The sequence below is a fragment of the Acomys minous genome (assembly GCF_964271855.1).
Source record: "Acomys minous genome assembly, chromosome: 2".
NCBI classification, from domain to species: domain Eukaryota; kingdom Metazoa; phylum Chordata; class Mammalia; order Rodentia; family Muridae; genus Acomys; species Acomys minous.
In genome coordinates this window covers 86,315,746-86,340,233 of record NC_140484.1, presented here as the reverse complement: position 1 = coordinate 86,340,233, position 24,488 = coordinate 86,315,746, and the positions used below count along the sequence as shown (strand labels likewise).

The following is a 24,488-nucleotide window of genomic DNA, read 5'->3' as shown; positions in this document are numbered from 1 at the left end:
CACTAAGCCTGGCAGTGGTGGCGCAGGCCTTTAATCCCAGCCCTCGGAGGCAGAGGCAGAGGCAGGCGGATCTCTGCCTCTACGGCCAGCCTGGTCTACAGAGTTAATTCCAGGACAGCCGGGGCTAGGCAGAGAAACCCTGTCGTGAAGAAGGGGAAGAGGTGGAGGAGGAGGAGAGGTGGGGAGGGGAGGAAGAGGAAGGGGAGGGGAGGAAGAGGAAGGGGAGGGGAGGAAGAGGAAGGGGAGGGGAGGAAGAGGAAGAAGAAGTAAGAGGAAGGCTGGGTATACGTCATATTCACCAGACCTTTCCTTTTGACCCTCAGTGAAAGCTTGGGAGGGTTATGAACTGATTTTGGGTTTTTGTTTTTTTAATTTGTTTTTCTGAAACAGAGTCTCACTATGTAGTCTTGGCTGGCCTGGAGCTCACTCGTAGACCAGGCTGGCCTCAAACTCATAGAGATCTGCCCGCCTCTGCCTCCTGAGTGCTGGGACTAGAGGTGCACTACCATACCCTGCCCTGACTTGGTCTTGAACAGGTCCCTGTGGCTTCTGGGTAAGGGCTGACTCCAGAAGATAGGAGTACGCTCGGGCAGAGGCAGGGAGAGCAGCAAGGCACGTATTGCAAAGGCCTGAGCAAGAGGCTACACTAGCCAAGCCCTCACATCATGATCCCCCCTGTGTGTGCATGTGCGTGTGGACATACATACAGTAGCATACATGTGGGCATGTGCTTACATCTGTACATTGGCTATGCCTGTGGCTGTGCATACTAATGTATGTGGCATGTCCATAGGTGCTTGTGCAGCAGGCACGTGTGTGTACATGTAATGTACTCACATGTGAAAAGAAGGCAGACAAAGGTCAGGGAGGAAAGGCCATATATCTCTTTTTAAAAAATATTTATTTATTATGTATACAGTGCTCTATCTGCATGTACCCCTGCAGGCCAGAAGAGGGCACCAGATCTCATTATAGAGCGTTCTAGGCCACCTTGTGGTTGCTGGGAATTGAACTCAGGACCTCTGGATGAGCAGAGGTCTTAACCTCTAAATCATCTCTCCAGCCCCCTGTATAGTTTCTTAATGGTATCCCCAAGGCCTGAGCAGTAGGACAGGGTGGGTGTGTCTGGGGTTCCCCGCTCTGTACACACCCAGGTAGGCCTTCAGGGCTGCATCTCCCCCTGGGTTGTCAGGATCAACCTCACCGTACCCCAGGGCTGTCTGCTGGCTGTTGTGGGTCCAGTGGGGGCCGGGAAGTCCTCCCTGCTGTCTGCCCTGCTTGGGGAGCTGCTGAAGGTAGAAGGGTCTGTGAGCATTGAGGTATGACCACCCCATTCCTCCCTGCCCCCACCCCCTACCGTTCACTGCCTCAGCCCCCCCCCCCGAGCACCCAGTTCCCCCTCCTCTCACATGAACTACCAACAGCAAGGCGTGTTTCAGGGTTCCGTGGCCTACGTACCTCAGGAGGCCTGGGTCCAGAACACCTCGGTGGTGGAGAATGTGTGCTTCAGGCAGGACCTGGACCTGCCCTGGCTGCAGAAAGTGCTGGACGCCTGTGCCCTGGGGTCTGATGTGGCCAGCTTCCCTGCAGGAGTTCACACCCCAATAGGGGAGCAGGTGAGGAAATCCTGGGGGCATATGCCTCCCCGGCCTGAGGGCAGTAAGATGGGGACCAGCAGGGACAGAAGGGGGGGTCATATGCCTCCCTGGCCTGAGGGCGGTAAGATGGGGACCAGCAGGGACAGAAAGGGGGGTCATATGCCTCCCTGGCCTGAGGGCGGTAAGATGGAGACCAACAGGGACAGAAAGGGGGGTCATATGCCTCCCTGGCCTGAGGGCAGTAAGATGGAGACCAATAGGGACAGAAAGGGGTCAGGGAAGGAGGCCCCAGCTTGGGGCCAGACATGTAGCAGCTGTTCAGTTATTGAGGAGAAACTGTTAAGAAAGAGAGAGAGAAAGAAAGAAAGAAAGAGAGAAAGAGAGAGAGAGAGAAAGAAAGAAAGAAAAAGAAAGGGAAAGCAGAGTGCCTGCTGGGTAATGTCAGTCAAATCGCTTCCCCTCTCTTGGCCTCTCCGAAGGACCTGAGCATAGATGGTCCCCACAGCCACCCGAAGCTAAAAACTGACAGAATCAGAACAGGTGCAGGCTTGCTTTTCCCCTTCCCAGCATCCCTTCTGGGGATGCTGACTGCATGGTCTCAGCCCTCTCCTCCAGGCTATGACTCCGCCCCTCTCTGCTGTGTTTCTTCCCTTCTCTCTACTGATGACACCTTCACTCAGGACACCATTCAATCCCTCGTTGCCTAAATATCCAGTCCTTCTTTTCTTTCTTTCTTTTGTTTATTTTTTTTTAAAGATCTATTTATTTATTATGTATACAGTTTTCTGCCTGCATATATGCCACAGGCCAGAAGAGGGCACCAGGTCTCACTATAGATGGTTGTGAGCCACCATGTGGGTGCTGGGAATTGAACTCAGGACCTCTGGAAGAGCAGTCGGTGCTCTTAACCTTTGAGCCACCTCTCCAGCCCCCCACCCTCACTCCCACCCCCCACCCCAAGTCCTTATTTTCATCTATTCATTTATTCAGCTGATGCTCACCCTTGGCTACTCTGCTGGGCTGTCCTTGGCTGTGGGACCCAGCAGCGAGCAGCCATGTTCCCACGCTCCCAACCTTTTCATGCTGGGAAAGGTCTGTCCTTGAGGGGGGACAGAAGGAGGACATAAGCCCTGTGCGTTCCAGGGAGACAACTTTCCAACAGGAGAGCTCATGCACGCAGGCCCTGGAGTACGAGTACTTTGGGGATTCAGTGAGCACAGTGGGGTAGCCCGAGAGAGCGGGGACGGGCAAGCATGGCAGGAGGTGAGGTAGAGAGAGAAATGGGGTCACGTGGGGGCTTTCTGGGGACGGTCAAAACTTTGGCATTGACTCTGAGGGACGTGGGAAACCCCGCGAGTTGTGAGACGAGGGAGAGGACCACTTGAACGGTTGGCACCACGCTCTGTGTCTGCTGGGCTGGGGTTGTCTCAAGGGAGAAAGGATGGAAGTTAGGGGCCCCGAGTCAGGTGTGGTGGCACCTGCCAGTCATCTCAGCACTCAAGGCGCTGAGGCAAGAAGATCACAAGTTCCAGACGCAAGCCCTCAAACAAAATGGAGCTCAGAGGAGAAGCAGCTGCTCAGAATCCGCCAAGGCCTCTGTTTTCTCCCCAGCATTGATTGCCCAGTTCCGTAATCTAGCCGGTCAGCCCGCATTGTCTAGGACGGGCCAGAGAAACTCCTGTAAAGTTTGAGGGCCATTTGATGTCTGTCTCAGTTACCCAGCTCTGACATCTGAGTGTAAAAGCAGCCATAGACTGTAAGTCAGTGGATAGACGGCTGAGTTCCAATAAAACTTTATTTACAAAAACAAGTAGTGGGCCACATTTGGTCCTGGTTCAGTGTTGAGAGCCAGGTGTGGACCATGCGTGGGTACCTTGAGCTACCCCTGGCTGAACGGACGGGTGTGTCCCTCGTCTATGTCTTTCTGTTCCATTGTTTTTGTTTTATTTTATTTTATTTTTTGAGACAGGGTTTCTCCGTGTAACAGCCCCGGCTGACCTGGAACTCACTCTGTACACCAGGCTGGCCTCAAATTCACAGAGATCCTCCTGCCTCTGCCTCCCGGGTGCTGAGATTAAACGCGTGCGCCACCATCACCAGGCCACCCAGCCATTCCGATGCCAGCAGCAGATGTGCATCTGAGTCCCTGTCTCACTCATGTTCCCAGGGCATGAATCTCTCCGGGGGCCAGAAGCAGCGCCTGAGCTTGGCTAGGGCTGTGTACAGAAAGGCTGCTGTGTACCTGCTCGATGACCCGCTGGCAGCCCTGGATGCCCACGTCAGCCAGCATGTCTTCAGGCAGGTCATAGGACCCAACGGGCTGCTCCAGGGTACGGTAAGTGCGCGTCATAGGGCCCAGCTGAGGAAGCCCTAAATGTTCTGTCCTAACCAACCAGTGTCTCATCAGCCCTTCTTCAGTCCAGTTTTCTTCTTTGTATCAGTCGGCTCTTCCTGTAACACTGCTGCGTAACAAACAGCTCCCCAAATCTCTGTGGCTTATACCTATATATTTCTTTTTTTCTTTTCTTTTCTTTTTTTTTTTTTTGTTGTTGTTGTTTTGTTTGTTTGTTTTTCGAGACAGGGTTTCTCTGTGTAGCCTTGGCTGTCCTGAACTCCCTTGTAGACCAGGGTGGCTTCGAACTCACATCAATCTGCCTGCTTCTGTCTCCCAAGTGCTACTTATATATTTCTTAGGGAACGTGTGGCTAAACTATTTATAACGTTTCAACTGTGTGATCGTCCAAAAGTGGTACATATTCAATTTTTACAGTACGTGGATTTTTAAAATCTTTTCTTGAGGTAGCAATGCTTTCTCATAGTGCTGCCGGTGGTCATAAACTGCGGCTCCATCTGCTGTGCCTCTTGAGGAGGAAAAAGCGAGCTCTGAGAAGTACCTCATGGGGGAGCCCTGGAGCTCAGCGTGTTAAGTGCAGTGCGTTCCCAGGCTGGATGTGGCTCAGGGTAGTAGTACATGCACAGAGCCTTGAGTTCCACCCCCAGCACTCGTGAGCCGGTGCCACGCTGCCTCCCTGTAATCCTACTGCTTGGGAGGTGGAGGAAGGCTCATCAGAAATCCACGGTCATCCTTGATGTCTTGGCTAACTTTAACTGTTAACACAGCCTCGTCATCTGAAAGGAAAGCCTTGACTGAGGAATCTCCTACATGAGGCTGGCCTAGGGGCATGTCTGTTAATTGTGATGTAGGTTGGCCCAACCCACTGTGGATGCCACCGTCCCTGGGCAGGCTGTCCTGGGCTGTACAGCGAAGCTCACTAAGCATGGGCCTGTGAGGGAGCCAGGCATTCAGCCAGCCACACCCTCATGGTGGCTGCTGCACTTCCTGGGCTCTGAGTGAGTTCCCTGGTTGGAGGTAATGCTGCATGGAGTAGCACGTTGGCCTGCCTTCAGGCCCTGACTTCCCTCAGTCATGAACCGTGACCTGGAAGTGTAATAACCCTTTCCTCCAATGAGTCGCTTTTGGTCACAGTGTTTGTCACAGCAACAGAAAGGAAGTTAGAACACTTGGCTACTGAATGAGTTCAGGGCCAGCCCGGGCTACATGAAACCTGGTCTCAAAAGAAAAATTTAAAATATACAACCACTTGTTATATTTTGACTGTAAGGTGCGATCACCCCATAACCCCATTAGAGGGAGAAGCTCTCAAAGGTTCTCCTTAGGCCCACATCTCAATTTCAGAGAGCCCCACTATTTTTGTTTTGTTTTGTTTTTGAGACAGGGTCTCTCTGTGTAGCACTGGCTGTCCTGGACTTGCTTTGTAGACCAGGCTGGCCTTGAACTCACAGCATTCCACCTGCCTCTGCCTCCTGAGTGCTGGGATTAAAGGCGTGCGCCACCACGCCCAGCCATCTCCACTATTCTTTTTGGGTACAGAATTCTCCAGAACAAGAGCACGTGCACAAGGAGAGGTGTCCCCCCACCCCCATTTTCTGACCTGGGGACACTCCAGCACGTGTAACTTCTGCCCTTGCCCCGCCCAGACTCGGATCCTCGTGACCCACACGCTGCACGTCCTGCCCCAGGCTGACCGGATCCTGGTGCTGGCCAATGGGACCATCGCCGAGATGGGTTCCTACCAGGACCTTCTGCACAGGAACGGAGCCCTGGTGGATCTTCTGGACGAGGCCAGGCATTCTGCAGGTGGAGGAGGAGGAGAAGGTAAGGGCTGCGCATCGCTGCTGGGTCGCTGTGCCTGGCTCTGGCTACCTTCTGGGAGAAGGCTGTCAGGGCCCAGTGCCTTAACCACATCCATCCTGAGGGCCCAGCTGCAACTGCTGCCCTGCAGATGGACCACCCCTCCCTCACAAGGAGCCAAGGACACTGTCTGAGGCTCACCTTGTGTGTCTCTATGTGCAGGTGCGCATGTGTGTGCCAGAGTGCATTCCGGTTGGGGGCCAGAGGTGACTCACAACTGTCATTCTCAGCAGCTGTCCACCTTGCTAGCAGAACCAGGTCTCTTATTGGGATCTAGAGCTTGTATAGTTAGTTCTATTGACTGATCATTGAGCTCCAGGGACCCTCTGACCCTACCTTCCCAGGGCTGCGGTCACAGACACGCACCACCATAACTGGCTTTTTATGTGGCTTCTGGGGGTGGAGCTTTCCCAACTAAACCATTTCCTCAGTCTTAATTGTACATTATTTCCTTCCATTCTTACAAGAGGCCTCTGAGGGAGAGCCTGCCACGTCTGCCCTTGTACAGATGAGGCCTACGCCTGTGGTCCCAGAATGCAATTCAGGGTGTCCCATCCAGTGTCTATGCTCAAGGATGCTACGAAGACACTTCAGGAAGCATTTGCTCCTGAGGCCCCCTTTAAGGTTCCAGAGGGTAAACACCAAGTTTCCAGAAGTAACACCGCCCATGAGCATACATACAGGGAGAAATACCAGCTAAGACTTGCCTCACTTGGCTCACTGAGTCAACATGGTGCCTAATGGTCTCTACTTCACAGATGAGAACACTGAGGCTCGCAAGTTAATAAACTGGCCCAAGGTTACATATGTGGCTTGTTGGCAACAGTGCTGGGCCAGGGAGCCGAACCACTAGGTACCAGAGAACACAGTTTTGGATTGGTAGGCCATTGACTTCCTCCATGTCCCCATGCCCTCAGCTCTTGCTTTAATGACGGCAAGCCCTGGTCTTGGGTTCTGCCTTTTCCAGAAACCTCTGCTCAACACTGGCCCTAACTGGCAGGGGAGCTGGGGAGCCAGCTGGGTCAGCAAAGGGCCTTGCAAGCAGAGGGACCAGAGTTCAGTCCCCTGCACCCATGTAAAATGCTGGGCTTGGCGGCACACACATGTGATCCCAGCTTTGCAGAGACTGAGCCAGGAGGCTCCGTGGGACTTACTGCCAGGTCAGCACAGCCTCACTAGCGAGTTCTAGGCCAGTGGGAGACCCTGTCTCACAAGACAAGTAGACGACATCCCTAGGACGACACTCAGGACTGTGCTCTAGCCTCTGCGTATGCATACACAAACACGCATGCACACACACATACATACACATGCACACACACATACATGCATATACAAAAAAAAAAAAGAAAACGCCTGTTTTAGTTACTTTTCTATTGCTGTAGTAAGACACCATGACCAAGGCAACTTTGAGAAGAAGCGTATGTGGGCTTCCGGTTCAAAGGGCTAACGTCCATGACCATCATGGGAGAGAGCATGGCGGCAGCGGCTGACATGGGAGCTGAGAGCCCACAGCCTGAGACACAAATCACAAGTCACAGAGAGAGACTAGGAGTAACCTGGGCTTTGAAGATTCTCAAAGCCTGCTGCCACCTCCTCTAATGAGGCCACACCTCCTAATCCTTCCCAAACAGTTCTAACAGTTGGGGCCAAGTGTTGAAATGCATGAGTCTCTGGGAGCCATTCCCATTCAAATCACCACAGCACCTAACTTTTGATCCACAGTGCCATTGTCAGTGAGCTGAAAGGTGGGACCTTGAGCACAGAACTTGCCCATTTGTATTGGACAGCTTTTGCTGTGACAGTGCTGTGTAACAAACATCACCCATACTTAAATGTTACTTCTTGTTCACAGCTGTGGAGAGAAGCTATTGTATTTCTACTTAGATTTCTGGCCCAACCTGGGGAACATCAGATAAGAAATTATTCCTGGCGGATCTGGCAGCTGAGGGTTTATGTGAGTTAGCTAGAAAAGAACATTCTAGTCACAGTGCACTGCCTAAGCAAGTGTGTTGGGGAAGCAGAGGCAACTTGACCTTGTACAATAGTCACTGAAATTTTCCAACTCCATAGCATGTGCTCAGCGTTTTCTGAATGAATGAATGAGTGAATGAATGAATGAGTGAATGAATGAATGAGGATGAATGAGGATGAATGATGACCCTGAGTGACCCCAGGGGATGGGTTGAGAGCAGAGAAAGGTTGCTACAGCAGCAGCAGGAACCACGCAAGGAAATGTTTTCTCATAGAGCAGTGGTGTGGCTTCACTGACATCCTCGACCCTTGCAGGAACACATGCTGAGGCCACCAGTGATGACGTTGGAGGCTTTCCTGGAGGTGGGAGGCCCAAGCACAGACCAGAGAGGTGGGTTCACCAGTGTTGAGCAAGGGAGGGCCAGGCTGAGGCCAAAACAAGATCTGCTTGTGGCTACTGTGCCTCGGGCAGAGAGGGGACAGCCAAACTCACATATATGGAGTGCCTGCCCAACACCCCGTTGGGCTCAATGGTGGATATAATTCATTCACCCCAAATGATCCATCAGTCAACTGACGGTGATAAGCCTCCAAACGGTCAGTTCTAAAACAAGCACCTTTGAGGGGGCCAGTGCCAGTCATTACAGCAGGCCAGGCTGGCTCCACGAAAGCTCCTCAGCATGGCGGGAAATGGCTGCTCAACTGCACCATTCCCACCCGCCAGGCAGGCTGGGCTGGAGTCCGGCTAACGCACACAGGTAGGGGGCGCCAAGAGGGAGTCCACTGCCCCCCTCCCTACTGGTCTTCTGCATCCAGGGCACATGTGGACTCACTGTGGACCTGGACTTTAACAACAGGCCACTGGGTACCAGGCAGTGTGGGCTTCTGTACCAGCGGGAGGGACAGCATGCCAGGGAAGCTGAGGGTCTTTGGGCTTCGAGGACACTGAGGAAGGGGACAGATCCTCTGACATCATGCCAGCTGGCCACCCTGAGTGGCAGGGCAATGCACACGGGCCCGAGGACGGTCGGCTAGATGTGGGAGTGGGTGAAAGTATGGATTGTGATGGGGAGGGAGGGGGAGGGGAATGTTCATGCATGAACTGACAGGGTGTGGATGGGTAGATAAAGGAAGGACAGGAGGGTGGATGGAGGAATGTACGGGAGGAAAGATGAAAAGAGGCATGGATGGATGGTTAGAGACACGGGAAGAGTGGACAGATGGTAGGATGCTGGGATGGATGGTGGGGGGAGGAAAGAGGCACAGATGGATGGATAGAAAAAAAGGATGGGAGGCTGGGCATGGTGATACATCCCTTTAATGCTAACACTTGGGAGGCAGAGGCAGGTGGATCGCTGTGAGTTCGAGGCCAGCCTGGTCTACAAAGCAAGTTCAGGACAGCCACGGCATAAACAGAGAAACTCTGTCTCGAAAAAACAAAAGACAAAACAAAACAAAGACAAAAAAACAAAAAAACAGAAGAAAGAAAGAAAAAAGGATGTGTGGATAGATGACCCATGAAATAATAAACGATCGATAAATGCTAAGAAAATAATAAACAGGTAATAATTGGTGTACCCATTTTGCATCTCGGGAAACAGAGGCACAGAACAGCTAAAGCAGTCCACACCTCCACAGATGGCAGGAATACAAATGCCTTTAGCATCAAAGACGAGAAAACCTGACATTCAGACAGGCTGCACTGATGATGAGTCTCAGGGCCAACAGCAGGAGCAAATAACCAGAACAGAGTTTAGGCCAAAGTGAGACTTTGGAACACAGGGTTCCATATCTGGACAACTGTCTTCATTTGGTGAAATGGCACCAGGGGACAGGTTTGCCTGACTCTTATCACTAGAGCTGGGTACCACATAGGAGGAAGTATGGTGCACCTACCCACCCACCCACGCATGTATCCATTCATGCTCCTACTAACCCAGGCATTCACACAGCTCTTCTTTTTTATCCATCCATGCATCCACCCTCACATCTGTCCTTCCTTCTTCCCATCCATCATCCATCCATCCATCATCCATCCATCCATCCATCCTTTCTACTCAGTATCCTCGCATCTATCCTTCTTTCTACCCATCCACCCATGCATCCATGAATGTGTAGCCCCTCCCTCCTTCCTGAGCAAATGAATGAAGAGCTAGAAAGACTGTTGTGGAGCTCACAGGCCCACACGGGCAGGGACACTAACAGCCCCTCATCTTCCTCTAAATGACAGGCCCAGGCCCATGGAGTCAGCGCCTGTGAAGGACAGCACCACTCCAGAGGCACAGAGAGAACCTGCCCTGGATGACCCTGAGGGGGCAGGATTGACAGAAGAAGAAGACAGCAGCGTGCAGTATGGCCGGGTAATGACCAGTGCTCCTGCCTCAGATCTAACACACTGGAGAGGGCGCTCACCTTTCTCAAGCACCCACGGGGACACACGGGACTGTAACCTTCCTGCCTCTTAGTCCTCCCAATCTCCCATGTCACCCTGGTCCCTCAAGAAAGCTAGGCTGTAATAGCCTCGTTTTAAAGATGGAGGAGCCAGGGTATGCAGGGGTCGGTGCTTGTCTCTGTGACCAAATCTCAAGTCTAGGGAAGCCCAAATCTGAAATCTATGCTCCTGTTCCTCTTCTTCCACACCACCTCCCTCTGTCCCTCAGTCCATCTTGTCCTTAACCTATGTGTGCACCCCCTTGCTCCTTCAGTCACCCAGATCGTGGCTTGTCATGACCCACATGACTCTCTAGAAGGGTCCTGAGGCAGTGGCCTGTAGGGGAGATGATGTGCCCGGTAGCTTTGCTAATGCTGCCTGTGGGAATTTGACCTGACCCACACCCAACTCACCCTCCCCTCCCCCACCCCCTTCTCTGCCACCCCCCCCCCCTTACGTGTCTTATAGGTGAAGGCCACCACATACCTGAGCTACCTGCAGGCGGTGGGCACACCACTCTGCACCTACATCCTGTTCCTCTTCCTCTGCCAGCAAGTGGCGTCCTTCTGCCAGGGCTACTGGCTGAGCCTCTGGGCCGACGACCCGGTCGTGGATGGGCGGCAGACACACACAGCCCTGCGCGGCTGGGTCTTTGGGCTCCTTGGCTGTCTTCAAGGTACCCCTATATCAGCGAGCATTGCTCAAGCCCCGCTTCCCACCCTTATGCCCTTCTGTCCTTGAATGTCTGTCCAGAACGTCCTAGGACCAACCATCACTGTGTCCTTAAGCTGGGGCTGGAAGGAGGCGGGGCCTGGCGACAGTGCCTCTGTAATAAGATGGTACCTCAGTCTCCCACCCCAAACCTCCAGACTCAGCCGCATTCATCTTACCTCAACCCAGGCCACACACCTTCCCCAACACACACTCTGCCTCTTCCACTGCCCCCTGTCCTCCTTTTCCTTTTCCTTTTCTTTTTTTACTTAAAAAAATATTTACTTATTTTTGGTGCATGCATGAACACATATGTGATCACATCTGCCAGAGTGGGTTTTCTCTGTCTGCCATGCTATCCCAGGGTTGGTGTGCTCGGGCTGCCAGCCTTGGCAGCAAGTCTTTTTCCTGCTGAGCCTTCTCCCAGCCCCACTTAATCTATTATTCCAAATAGAGGCAGTTTTCCTCCTAGTCCAGGCTGACCTCAAACTCAAGATCCCGCTGCTTTGATCCCCACATGCTGGGATTACAGATGTGCACTAGCACACTCAACTTCTTCTATTTTTTAATAACAACAATAATAAATTATTATTATTATTATTATTATTATTATTATTATTATTATTATTATTATTATTATTCCTAAAGTGATTGCAGGTTCACCTCTGCCATAAGACAAGGTGTAAACAGCTTTCATGTGCTCTCTGCCAGGGACACCAGGCTGCAAAGTGATATTGCCGTATTGCAACAAGGAATTTTTTTAAAGACTTATTTATTTATTATGTATACAGTATTCTGCCTGCAATCCAGAAGAGGGCACCAGATCTCATTATAGATGGTTGTGAGCCACCATGTGCTTGCTGAGAATTGAACTCAGGACCTCTGGAAGAGCAGCCAGTGCTCTTAATCTCTGGGCTGTCTCTCCAGCCCCACAACAAGGATATTGACTAAGCCAATCCTGTGGCCTTATGTGAAGTGGTTTATGTATCTGCCCCGACAACCTCCACACTCAGGCTACTGAGTAAGTGACCCTACATGGACCACCTATGGCATCCATGTATACAGCCTCATCTTCCCTACTCCAGTCTCCCCACCGTCCTTAGCCCCTGATTCCCCTACATCTCAAACATGGCCACAGTGAAAAGAAAATGCTCCTGAACGTGTGACATTTGGCCCCTTCACAAAAGTTAGCTGTTTGAGTTAGCCAGAAATAACAGCACACTCCTGGAACCCCAGCTACTCGGGAGGCTGAAGTTTAAGGCTATCTTTGGCTCAAGGACTGCCCAGGGAACATGGCAAGTTACCATCACAAAGTAAGTTAAATGGCCGTTTGGGAGAGGGCTCAGTGTAGAGGACCGGCCACCAAACCTGTTGACTTGCTTAACTCTTGGGAGCCATGTGGTAGGAGCGAGCAGACTCCCACGGGCTGTCTTCTGACTTCTACATACATGTTATTTCATGGGGACACACACACACACAAATAATAATGCATTTGTTTTTGTGTTTTGTATTTTTGAGACAGGGTCTCTCTGTGTAACAGCTCTGGCTGCCCTGGACTCACTTTGTAGACCAGGCTGGCCTCGAACTCACAGCGATCCGCCTGCCTCTGCCTCCCGAGTGCTGGGATTAAAGGCGTGCACCACCACGCCCGGCAAATAGTGCAATTTTTAAAGAAGAAACAAAAGGGGGGGTGACATCTGAGGGTGTAACTTCCTGTAGATGCTTAGCTTGCATGTGTAAGGCCCTGGGCTCAGTCCCCAGCACTGCGAGCAAAAAGCAGCTTCAAGGAGATTTGCTAGCACGGCAGGCACATCAGTGAGATGCCGTGGGGGTCTGTCTCCCCCATAAAGTAGGACTTTAGGGACTCTTACAGTTTGTAGTCCTGTGTAGCCAACCTTAGCTACTTTGTGGATTCTTCTTTTTGCTACCTTTTCCCACCTCTTTCCTTCTTCCTTTTCAACCCCCTAATACTAGATAGGAGAGAAAAAAAGGATAGAGAGGAAAGGGGCGTTGCTTAGGGGCACTGACTTCCTCGGGGCAGGATATCTGATTATTTGCTTCTGCATCTGCTGCTGCTTCCTGTTTCTTCTTTGAGCATGACTACCTAACAAACCACAACCAACAGCCCATCCCCCTCGGGGGCCCGAGCATCTATAGACTCTCTGACCAGTCCACAGAATTCCAAGGCTCGCACAATTGCAGAAACTTATCTAGAGCTGGCAAAACCACGCCCCTGCTAGAGCACAAGCCAAATCATAGTCAGCCGCGGGGAAGCAGCCCCATAACCCCACGCCTGGAGTGAAAACGAAAACACGTTCTTACAGTGTTTCTGCCTTTTCTAAAGAAGCCAAAATTCCCAAATTCTCACTGCACACCTGTCCGCCACAGCTGGGAGAAGATGCTTGAATGCGGGTGGGTCACTTAATCCGGACCGACCATGAACTGTCAGTCAGCCAAGCTGGGATGAACTTCAGCTCCCGTTTGGGTGGCACGCGGCTACCTGTTGGCAACCTAGGGCTAGCCTGGGGTAGTGGCATACCCCTGAAGTCTCAGCATTCCAGAGGTGGAGGCTTGGGGATGGGGTGTTCTAAGTTGTCCTCTGCTACAGCATACGTTCAAGGCCAACTTGGGCTACATGAGATCCTGTCTCAAAAGATCTGTGGACTGGTCAGCCTCTAGGATTACAGAAATGTATTCTCCCACAATACTTAGGTGGACCATCTTAAACCCAGCCACCAGCGGAGCTGGTTCCTGGAGATCTGGGGAGACCTTGAGAGCAGGTGCAGAAGGCTCAGGGGCACCCTGCTTAGCAGGCCACCCCAGTTATACCCAACACACAGCTCTTTGCTCCAGCTCAGCCTTTGGCTAACAGGAAAGGTTCTGATTGGCCCCTTTGTGAGTCAAGTGACCATCATAAACCAATCATAGTAAGGTCCATGGATGGTGCGCTCTGACTGGCTAGCTGGAGCCATGTGACTCTCTACACGGTTCTCTTTGCAACCTGTCTCCCAGCTTCAGCACCTCTTGTTCCCGCTGCTGTGGCTAACCTCTCCTGTCTCTCTCCGTGTCTGCACATCTGCCGCCTGCCTGAAGCCAGTTCTTGGAAGGATACAAAGCACACATGTAGGCCCCGCCCTAAATCTAGAATATTATTTCTAAATAAAGGTTGCATTTGGAGGTTGGGGTGGGCATGAGTTTAGGGAGACATTCTTTAACCCTCCAGCAGTGGGGTGTATCACATCATATGATGGGGTGCTGGGAGGCTTGCCCCAGCCCAACAGCAGCTTTCACTCCAACTCCCCTTCCTCAGCCATCGGGTTGTTTGCCTCCACGGCTGCAGTGTTCCTGGGTGGCTCCCGAGCCTCAGGCCTGCTTTTCCGGAGCCTCCTGTGGGACGTAGCTCGCTCTCCCATCGGCTTCTTTGAGCGCACGCCAGTCGGGAGACTGCTGAACCGCTTCTCCAAGGAGACAGACACGGTGGATGTGGACATCCCGGACAAGCTGAGGTCCCTGCTGACCTACGCCTTTGGGCTCCTGGAGGTCGGCCTGGCGGTGACGATGGCCACGCCCCTGGCCATTGTGGCCATCCTGCCGCTTACGTTCCTCTACGCTGGGTTTCAGGTATGGCGAGGTCAGAGCCTAGGGCTAACTGGTGTCACGTCTGTCAGTCTCTCGCCTCTCTGGACAAGGCTCGGTGGGAGAGGGTAGAAGCCCTACCCCTGACCCCTGAAAGTAGACACAGTACCCCGGAGACTCTACACAAGTCTCTGTCTCTCAGTCCCTCCCTAGAAGTTTTCGTGTCCAACTTTAGGCCCTACGGCTCCCCTCCTCCCGTTGCACACTGCAAGGCACTAACTAACCTGCACGGGCGGGATTGTATTGTATTATGGCGTCGGTTTTCCTTTGCCAGGGCCAGAGGCCCTCTGAACTTGGCCTAATGCGAGGATCAGCATCTGAGCCGGGAGTGTTTTGGGAGGCTCTGCTGTCTGGCAGTCTGGGGCTGCGTGGAGCACTCTGTCTGCTGCTCTTTGAGGCGCTCAGGCTAGCCCAGCCAGGCCTCAGTTTGTATGAGCTTTTTCCAGGGGACAATTTGTCTCTGGTCTGTCCCATTCCATCCTCCCCAACACCAAAAAAAGGCTTTCATTGATCCAACCCAGGAAAAATTCTGATTGGCCTATGATGGTGGGTCACGTGCTTGCCCCAAACCAATCACAGGACCAATACTCTGATCAACTAGAGGTGGGCTATGAATGACAGTAACCCCGCCTTCCCAACTCTCTTGTTAGCAATCATGACTGCTGTAGGCCCCAGCTGCCCCAGCTGTCAGTCCACCTGACGTGGAGCAGAGGCTTCGGAGTCAGGTAGAGATGGTTTTGAACTGGGTCCTACTGCCATATTCATCAGCCAGCGGGGCCTCCTGCTCCCGAGAAGACAAGCAAGGGACCCAAGCAGGCTCAGCAGAGGTCACCTGCTGCACCTTGCTCTCTGAGAGCTTCCCCTTTGCGTCTCTGTCCCTCCCCCCTCCCTCCCCCACCACAGAGCCTCTATGTGGCCACCTCTTGCCAGCTGAGACGCCTGGAGTCGGCCAGCTACTCCTCTGTGTGTTCCCATATGGCTGAGACCTTCCAGGGCAGTATGGTGGTCAGGGCCTTCCGGGCCCAGGGACCCTTCACGGCTCAGCATGACGCCCTCATGGATGAGAACCAGCGGGTCAATTTCCCACGACTGGTGGCTGACAGGTAGGAAGAGCCTGGATCAGAGTAGGCCTGGAAACTCACTCCTACCCTGTGCCCTCCTAACCAACCCCCCCCACCCCCAGTTGAGCTGCATGGTTAGGGTGTGGCCTGACCACAGTCACACAAGCTGGGACAATCCGAGGCCAGGTCCCACTGAGAAGATCTAAACACACTGAACAGCCAGAGTCCTCCCCAACATCCTGAGGGTTAAAGGTACAGAAAGAAGTGTGGTTGCCAGACAGCCATACCAACCTCTTGTTTCCTTGGCGACAAGGGAGTCGATATCAAGCATCCTCAGTCACCTTTTTTGGACTAAGCAAGAGCAACAGGTGGGTTCTGCTCCCCGCTCTGCTCCCTGCTCTGCTGTTTTCAAGGTGACCCTGAACAAGTTACACGACTTCTCTGGCCCTCATTTATTCAACTGTTGTCACACTCACGGTGGCCTTAAGGATTAATCGTTGTGGGGAGTTGTGGTAGCACGCTCACCGCGTGCCTGGCACGGAGCCAGCCCCTCTAGGTCTGTCAAATGGGAACAGTGCCTTTCCACTCGCAGCAAAAAGAGTAGACGTCACACGTTCGCGACATGCTAGGTGCTTGCTCATTCTGGGTCCCAAGCTCCCTGAACGCGCCTGGCCCGTAATACACGCTCACTATCTGGTAAATGAGTGAGCAAGCGAATGGATGGACGGTAGGGCAGGACTCAGTGGGACGGGCAACCTAAATCTGTCAGTTGAGAAGGTATTTGTTGAGTACGTACTTCATGCTGAGCCATGGACTGGAGCTAGAACCAGGAGTGAGAAGACACGGCCCTTGTCCCCACGGAGCCCAGGCCTCCTAATGGTGACAATAGTTGATGGCATTAAAGGATATGGTGCTTACCATAACCAGTCCCTACACCCACTGCAGGGCCCCAGTGGGTACTGAACACTTACTATGACCAGTCTCCCTCCACACCCATGGAAGTGGTCCTGGGGGTCCTGCTGAGCCCTGCTTCCCTTGCCAGGTGGTTGGCTGCCAACCTGGAGCTCCTGGGGAACGGTCTGGTGTTCGTGGCTGCCACATGTGCTGTGCTGAGCAGAGTTCACCTGAGTGCTGGCCTCGTGGGCTTCTCAGTCTCTGCTGCCCTCCAGGTACTCCAGCATCTCACCTCTGGCTGGATCAGAGGCAGGCGGACCCCTGCTGGAATGTTCCCAAGGACTCCTGAGTCTCCACTGCCCAAAACTAGGGAAGTACAGTTCTCAGGGAACCTTGTGTGACCTCAGGCAAGTAGCTCAAGGCCCTCTGTGTGCCCATCCAAATAATGGGCCAGCACTGTGCCACTTCGGACATCCCATAGGTTAGCTGAGGCAGGTGAAGTGTCGAGAACAGGTTTCCAGCAGTGTTTGTTGTTAGCTTTTGATAATAGGCAGTGTTGGATCACAATATTTGTGCGTGCGCACACACACTCTCTCTTTTATACACTTTCTCTCTTACACATATACACACATTCTCTGTGCTCTCTCTCACACACACTCTCCTCTCTCACATATACACACTCTTACACACATACACGCACTCTTCTTTCTCTTACACACACTCTTATTCTCTCTCTCTCTCTCTCTCTCTCTCTCTCTCTCTCTCTCTCTCACACACACACACACACACACACACTCGCTCACTCGTCTACATAGGCAGCATCAGATGAAGACAGCGTTGCTCTGAGAGCTCCATCCATTGCTTATCAAGTCTCCTGTGGAGGTCAGTGCTCTGGGCAGAGCCAGCAGCAGCAGGAAGGGCCGTGGAGCCCATGTGGTAGCTGTCCCTGCTGTGTCAGGCAGACACAGCCAAAAAAGAGTTAGGAGAAAGGAGGCAGGGCCAGGCATGGAACTGTTCGTAGGTCATGGCAAAGCACTCGGAGGCTCAGGGTAGGATGGAAATCTGGGAAGACTTAGCCCCTTAGAAGCTGCCTGAACAGAATCCACAGACCCAGGTCTTGCTGGGTGTCCTGGGAGGGCCAGGCACCCTCTCTGGTCCTGCCTGGCTGTTGGGGGCCAGTGGATTTGTTACCGCCCTGCCCCTACAGTCCCTCTTTGCCCACCCTGGCATTTGGATCGGGAGCCCAGCTGAGATGTCTTCTCGAACAGGTGACACAGACTCTGCAGTGGGTGGTCCGCAGCTGGACAGATCTGGAGAACAGTATGGTGGCCGTGGAGCGTGTGCAGGACTACGCTCACATCCCCAAAGAGGTGATGATGGGGGGATGGAAGGAGGGACACTGGGTCCAGGGTTATGCCTGCCCCCTTCCTTCCCCACAAGGCCACGTCACTGTGGGCTGGAGTCACAGCCAGGGTGGCAGAGAGAGCGAAGAGTTTAACACCCTGCTTTCCAGCTAGAGCAGGACGGGTCACTCATCTAAGTGCCAAGCAATAGTAACCATGTCACTGTAGCAGCAGGAGGGGCATTCCCTCATCATAGTGATGACTTTAAAGTGATAGCCATGCTCCAGCCACGCAGTAGGGCACAGGACAGGACAGGACTGTCCAAGCAAAGAACAATGCAGCTAGACTGGCATCTTACCCTAGCAGCAAGGCAGGGACAGGACAGCTTCACAGCTGCAGCGTGCCCAAACAGACCAGTGGCACATGACACTTCAGGAGTATGGCAGGAACAGAGTACCAGTGTAAGTGGCATGGCGTCAAGTTAGGTGCAGCAGCTCACAACTAAACTTCAGCACTTGAAGTTGAGGCAGGAAAGTTGCTACTAGGTTGGAGACAGTGTGGTCCATGTAGCGAGTCTGAGGCTAGTTTGAGCTACAGAGTGCAAGTTATGCTGGGTAGAAACTTTGAAGCTAGCCTGAGCTATATAGCAAGTTAGGGTCTAGCCTGGACTACATAGGAAGTTAGAAGCCAGTCTTGGCTATATAAAGCAAGCAGGAGCCTCTCCTGGGCTACATAACAAGTTAGAGGCTATTCTGAGTACATAGAGAATTGGAGTGCATGCAGCTGGAATAAATAGTGATTTGGAGGCCAGCCTGGGCTACATAATGAGTCTTGGTTAAAGGTGTAGTGTGCAATGTGGGAAGCTTAGGCTCTGAGAGGCAGGCCACCTGTAAAGAGCTTCAGATTTGGCGGGGGGGGGGGGGGGGGAGGGGGCACAGACGGGACACACAGCTCCTCTGACCTGTGTCCCTGCTCCCTGCTCCCTGCCCCAGGCTCCCTGGAGGCTGCCCACCTGTGCAGCCTGGCCTCTCTGGCCTCACAGGGGACAGATTGAATTCCGGGATTTTGGGCTCAGACACCGACCAGAGCTCCCGCTGGCTGTGAAGGGCGTGTCCCTGAAGATCCACGCCGGAGAGAAGGTGGGCAGCCTCCCACTACATCCTTGTGGGCGCCAGGCTCCAAGTCTGAGGCTCTGCGTACATATCTTAGCTTCAAGGTCTCAAGTCTCACGTGCCTTGATCTGCCTCGGGGGGGGGGGGGGGAGGGGGATTGGGGGAGAGGGGGTTGGGGAGGAAGGGGTTGGGGGGAGAGAGGAAGTTCAGGGGAGAGAGGGGGTTGGGGGAAGGGAGAGGGTTGGGGGAGCTTCCTGTGTCTACCTTGATGTCCCTGGGTGAGAGGCATGTTGGACTACATGAAAGGAAGGGTAAGGGACAGATGACAGAGGCTTCAGTGTAGGAAAGAGTGAGACCCATGGTGTGTGGGGGGTGATGGGGGTGGCAGGATGACTAGAGAGAAAGACTGGGAGTCAGTGATAGAACTGATGGATGGACCGATTGATGCGTAGAAGAGGAGGGGCTGGAAAGAGAAGGCACAGGTGGGACATGATGCAGAGGAGGATGCTGGGAAATGGGAGGGCTCTCCCAGAAGGATGAGGAGTGATGGAGGCAGCCAGGACCTAAAGGCAAGGGGCAGAAATGCCGGGAGACGTTAGAAAGTGTCCTGGTGGGGTGCAACAATGTGCAGTTGTGTTGAGGAAGCAAAAGTCTTGTGCACGGGGGAAAAAAAACTTTCAAATAGTTTCCATGATCTCAGGGCTGGGGCAGGCCTGCTCCGTGTGGACCTCACTCTTCTGTCACCTGGCAGGTGGGCATCGTGGGCAGGACAGGGGCCGGGAAGTCCTCCCTGGCTTGGGGCCTGCTGCGGCTTCAGGAGGCTGCTGAGGGTGGTATCTGGATCGACGGGGTCCCCATCACCAATGTGGGGCTGCACACACTGCGGTCCCGAATCACCATCATCCCTCAGGTGAGGCCCAGGACCGTGGGACAGAGGTGATGCAGGAGGGTGCTGCGGCCCGGCCCTGTCCTGACCCAGCATCCCTTGGGCCAGGACCCTGTCCTGTTCCCAGGCTCACTGCGCATGAACCTGGACCTGCTTCGGGAGCACACAGACGAAGGCATCTGGGCGGCGCTGGAAACCGTGCAGCTCAAGACCTTCGTGGCCAGCCTGCCTGGCCAGCTGCAGTACGAGTGTGCCGGCCAGGGAGAGGACCTGAGGTAAGGCCGCGCACCAGTGGCAGGACCAGAAGGAAGGGGACAAGGGCAGGGACAGTCTGGACTCTGAGTGGACTCCAGGGGACCCCATCACCCTTTCTAGTAACACAGTCCCCAATCCTTTCCTGCCAGTCCCAAGCCACAGGATCTCTGTGCTGTGTTTCTTTTCCCATGGCTAAACCCAGCCTAGATTCTTTAGCCCACGTAGTATTAATTTTGCTACAAAAATACTATGGTTGATATTGGACACTGATCTCAGATTTGTTGTGGCTAAATGATAGTGTGTGTGTGCGTGCGTGCGTGCGTGCGTGCGTGCGTGCGTGCGTGTGTGTATAGCAGCCAAAAGTCAACCTTGGGTGATTTCCTGTCGCTCTCCACCTTATTCTTTGAGATAGGGTCTCTCTCACTAAGCCTGGTGCTGATTGGTTCTCCTAGGCCAGGGGGCCAATGGATTCTCAGGGATCCTCCTGACTCTGCCCTCCCAGAGCTGGGGTTACAGATACCTGCCTCTTTTGGCCAGCTTTTATGTAGATGTTCAGGGTCTGTACTCAGGACCTTATGTCTGTACCACGGGTGTTTTCCTGATTGAACCATCTCTCTAGTAATGCCATTTGCTAAAATATTTAAGGATGAGATGCATGTAACATAAACAGGGGCTGGGGACTTACGTCATACTAGTTTTTTCAATGCAGGGCAGCTAGCAGGGGGAAGGGGAGCAGAAAAGGGGGGGGGCGAGGATGCTGTGGAATTGCGATCCCAGGACTCAAGATGCTGAGAAGGGAAGATTTAAAGTTTTGAGACCTGCCAAGGACCACTAGCTCATTCGGGCAATAGGTCCTTGAGATCGGGAGTTCTTGGAGTGTCGGTGAACAGAGATAAGGCGTAGTGACACACAGACACAAAACTCAAGGTCAACTCCGCATCTGAGTATATTTTGCAGCCAAACAGTCTAGTGTTATATACATTTCTTCTTCTGAAACAAGGGGGGGGTAGAGGAGTGGGGGTGGTTTGGGGGGGTAGGAGGATTGGGGGGGTTGTGGTGGTTACAGTTTCCACAGAGCAGTCTCACAGGAGTCAGTGAGCAGCCAAGCATACACAGTACAGATACAGAATGCAAAGTTATTATGTTGTCATTTTTTTAATTACAGCTTTGAATGAAACGATACAAAGTACTTAGCAGAAAGACGTCATTTCTCCTAAGTCACTGGCTTGATATCAATATGTATGTGCTTTCTTTGTCCAGGGTCAATGTCCTCTCTCTAATGAAACTTGTGCCCAGGACCTGTGTGCCAGGACGTTTCTCCATTCTTCTAGCTCCTTCTACCTGGAGTCTTATGAAACACTCCATTTCTTTGTAGGCCATAGTGTAACTTACTAACTAATGATTAATCTCTAGTCATGTCTCTCTTAATAAGTGGACGTGTGAAGCAGAACTACTTCAGCCCCGGAGAGTCCCTGGCTGCAGTCCCGGAGTGAAATGCAGTTAGAATTTAGAGAGAAACAGAAAATAGCTCCCAGCAAAGAGAGTTTTGAAGCTGCAATTTCTCTGCTGGCGGGAACATTGACCCCAGTCCAGTAGACTCTGCCCTCTTCGGGGTCTTAGCCTAAAAAAGGGGGTCTTAGTCTCAGGCCTGTGTAGTACTTGTCACACAGACTCCACTGGACTAGCCTGGGCTATGTGGTGAGACACTGTCTCAAAAAAAAAAAAACCAACCAAACAAACAAACAAAAAAAAACAAAACCAAGTAAGACTGTGCCTTTCATCCCAGAACTCAGGAGGCAGAAGCAGGCTCAACATAGTGTGCTCCAGACCAGCCAGGCCTACATACTGAGACCTTGTTTTAAACAAATAGAACAACAACAAAAAAAAGAAACAATAGCCATCTCCTGTGGCTGGCAAAAACACTTAGCATGTTATGATGGAGGCTGGAGGGTAGTGCGCAGTGGGCCCAGTTCATGCTGAGCAAGTGTGAAGACCAGGGTTCGGATCCCCTGTACCCATGTAGATGCCAGGTGGGCTTAGCAGCTGTCTATAATCTCAGTGCTCAGGAGGCAGAGATGGGAAGAGCCCTCAAACAGGCTAGTTAGGCAGACTAGCTGAGCCAGCCCACTCTGGTTCAGGGGGAGTCTCTGCTTCTGTCACTAAAGCGGAGAGGGATTGCCTCCACACGCACGCGTGTGCACACGTCGCACGCAAGCATGCACGCATGCGCCTGCAGAGAGCAAAGAAAGCAGGTGGAGAAACCAAGGCACAGAAGGTGTTCGTGTCTTGTCCGCCGTCAACCTAAACTAAGGCGGCAGAAATGGAATTGCTCCACCCCTGACGACTTGGACCCTCGTGGGGGGAGAGAAGTTAACACACACAGGTCCCATCAGCAGCTGTAGAGAGGCTTGTTGTACTAACCGGGGACGCCTTCTTAGCCTAACCACGCAGTTTGTTCACAGCGTGGGTCAGAAGCAGCTCCTGTGCCTGGCCCGTGCTCTTCTCCGGAAAACCCAGATCCTCATCCTGGATGAGGCAACCGCCTCCGTGGACCCAGGCACAGAGGCGCAGATGCAGGCGGCCCTCGAGCTCTGGTTTAGGCAGTGCACAGTACTGTGCATCGCTCACCGCCTGCGTTCTGTGATGGACTGCACCAGGTAAGAGGTCCCTCCTGACAGTGCCACGCAGGGCCAAGGAGGCACGGGAACGCACCCAGGTGTCCATCCGCAAGTGTCCTGGGGCAGACCCGGAAGTGCCCACTGTGCAGGGGGCCCATGACCAAGCCCCCCAGGGAAAGGTATTCGCCCCTGGACTTGTGGATCCGGGAAGCGGGGACGGTCTGGAAGCGGCTTGGAAAGTCACATGTCTGGGGAGTGAATGTGAAGTGGAGCTGGGCTCTCAGCTACTGTCACAGGAAGTGCCCCGTGTCTTCCTTGCAGGGTCCTTGTCATGGACGACGGCCAGGTGGCAGAGAGTGGCAGTCCAGCCCAGCTACTGGCCCAGAAAGACCTGTTTTACAAGCTAGCCCAGGAGTCAGGCCTGGCCTGAGGCAGGACTCTTGACAGCCCCGTTGGAGCCAGCTTGCAATGGCTGAAGGTGCCAGAGATTCAGGGACCGCTGAGACTCCACAGGATGTCCGCTCTAGACTCCTCTTTGGGAGGAAGATGGCAGAGAAAGTGACAGCCTATTGGATGCCAAACCCAGAAGGACCCAGCATGTCCAGGTTGGCCTGAGCAAGGCCATGCTCACGCTGCAGCCAAAGTGGACAGTGACTCTCGGCCCAGGCTGTCTACTTCAAGGCCACCCCCATCCCCGGCCAATCAGGCGGGACATCCTGGTGATGGCAGCAACATTTTCCCTAACTCCTTATTTTGAAGTATTGTAGATTTCGCACAGGGATTTAAGAAATCACACCGAAAGAATGTGAGGACCCTCTGCCCTGTTTGTTCCAGGGTGACACTTTGTCCAACTGTAGGACAAGATCAGATGGCATGTTAATGCTGACAGACTCGTGTTCATGTGTCCTCTGTTGCTTGTGTGTCTGAGTATGGATTCGGTGCTTTTTGTTGTAATTTTTTTTTTTTTGAGACAGGATTTCACATAGCCCAGGCTGGCCCTGAACTCTCTTTGTTGCTGAGGATAACCTTGAACTTCTGATGTTCCTAGCTCCCGTCCCAAGTGTTGGGATTACAGGTCTGTGTTACCACGCCCTGTGTGTGGGGTCCCAAACCCAAGGCTTTGTGTGTGCTTGGCAAACACTCTACTGACTGGGCTACGTCCCCAGCTTGGTTTCAGTTCTACACCCAACAAAAAAAAAATTATAATAGTGAAGGGTCTCCCACCCACCGTGATTTAGTCCTGTTGTCTAGTGACGTCACCACCAGCCCTGCGGGCTGTGGGCTCAGGGCTTGTGAGTCCTGTGCATGGTAGTGCGTTGAGCAATATCCTTAGCTTCTACTCAGAGATGTCCCTCGATGATAGCTGTGGCAAAGCGATTTCCACACACTGCCAACGGTCCCCACCCCACCCCTAGGGCCGCATCACTGATGTAATCTACCCTAGTACCGAGCATCACTCACTGATACCGGGCAGTGACTGTGTAGGAGGACCCCTACCTGCCTCTAGGATACAGCGATGGCTCTTCAGGCTACCCTGGGGCTTTTCTGCTGGCCCATCTTCATACAGGGTTCTTGGGGTTTCCTTTCAGCCCAGAGTGGTTCCCCTTTGCTAGCCTAGCCTGCACTCGTTCTAAGGCTTTCCCTGTGCCAAGGAGACGGCTACTTTTGTGGTGCAAAAGAGGAACTGAAGGCAAAGAGTGGGCACGTGGGGTACACAGTGGCCAAGTGTAAACTCGCCCTTGGGTTTCTGATCACA

At 53.0% G+C, this 24,488-nt stretch overlaps 1 protein-coding gene across 1 annotated transcript in view; it reads left to right on the top strand.

Moving 5' to 3' along the window:
• The window catches only part of ABCC6 (ATP binding cassette subfamily C member 6), a 54,625-nt gene extending 31,007 nt beyond the window's left edge, over window positions 1–23,618 (top strand). Inside the window, exons 16-31 of the mRNA XM_084773305.1 lie at window positions 1,193–1,319; window positions 1,440–1,616; window positions 3,766–3,933; window positions 5,598–5,775; window positions 8,101–8,176; window positions 10,016–10,145; window positions 10,685–10,892; window positions 14,238–14,548; window positions 15,467–15,666; window positions 16,667–16,793; window positions 17,787–17,888; window positions 18,854–19,000; window positions 19,725–19,883; window positions 19,968–20,134; window positions 22,577–22,771; window positions 23,054–23,618. Coding sequence (XP_084629431.1) covers window positions 1,193–1,319; window positions 1,440–1,616; window positions 3,766–3,933; window positions 5,598–5,775; window positions 8,101–8,176; window positions 10,016–10,145; window positions 10,685–10,892; window positions 14,238–14,548; window positions 15,467–15,666; window positions 16,667–16,793; window positions 17,787–17,888; window positions 18,854–19,000; window positions 19,725–19,883; window positions 19,968–20,134; window positions 22,577–22,771; window positions 23,054–23,162 — 2,581 coding nt within the window. The 3' untranslated portion in view covers window positions 23,163–23,618. The remainder of the gene's footprint in view (window positions 1–1,192; window positions 1,320–1,439; window positions 1,617–3,765; window positions 3,934–5,597; window positions 5,776–8,100; window positions 8,177–10,015; window positions 10,146–10,684; window positions 10,893–14,237; window positions 14,549–15,466; window positions 15,667–16,666; window positions 16,794–17,786; window positions 17,889–18,853; window positions 19,001–19,724; window positions 19,884–19,967; window positions 20,135–22,576; window positions 22,772–23,053) is intronic.
• The last annotated feature ends 870 nt before the right edge of the window (window positions 23,619–24,488 follow it).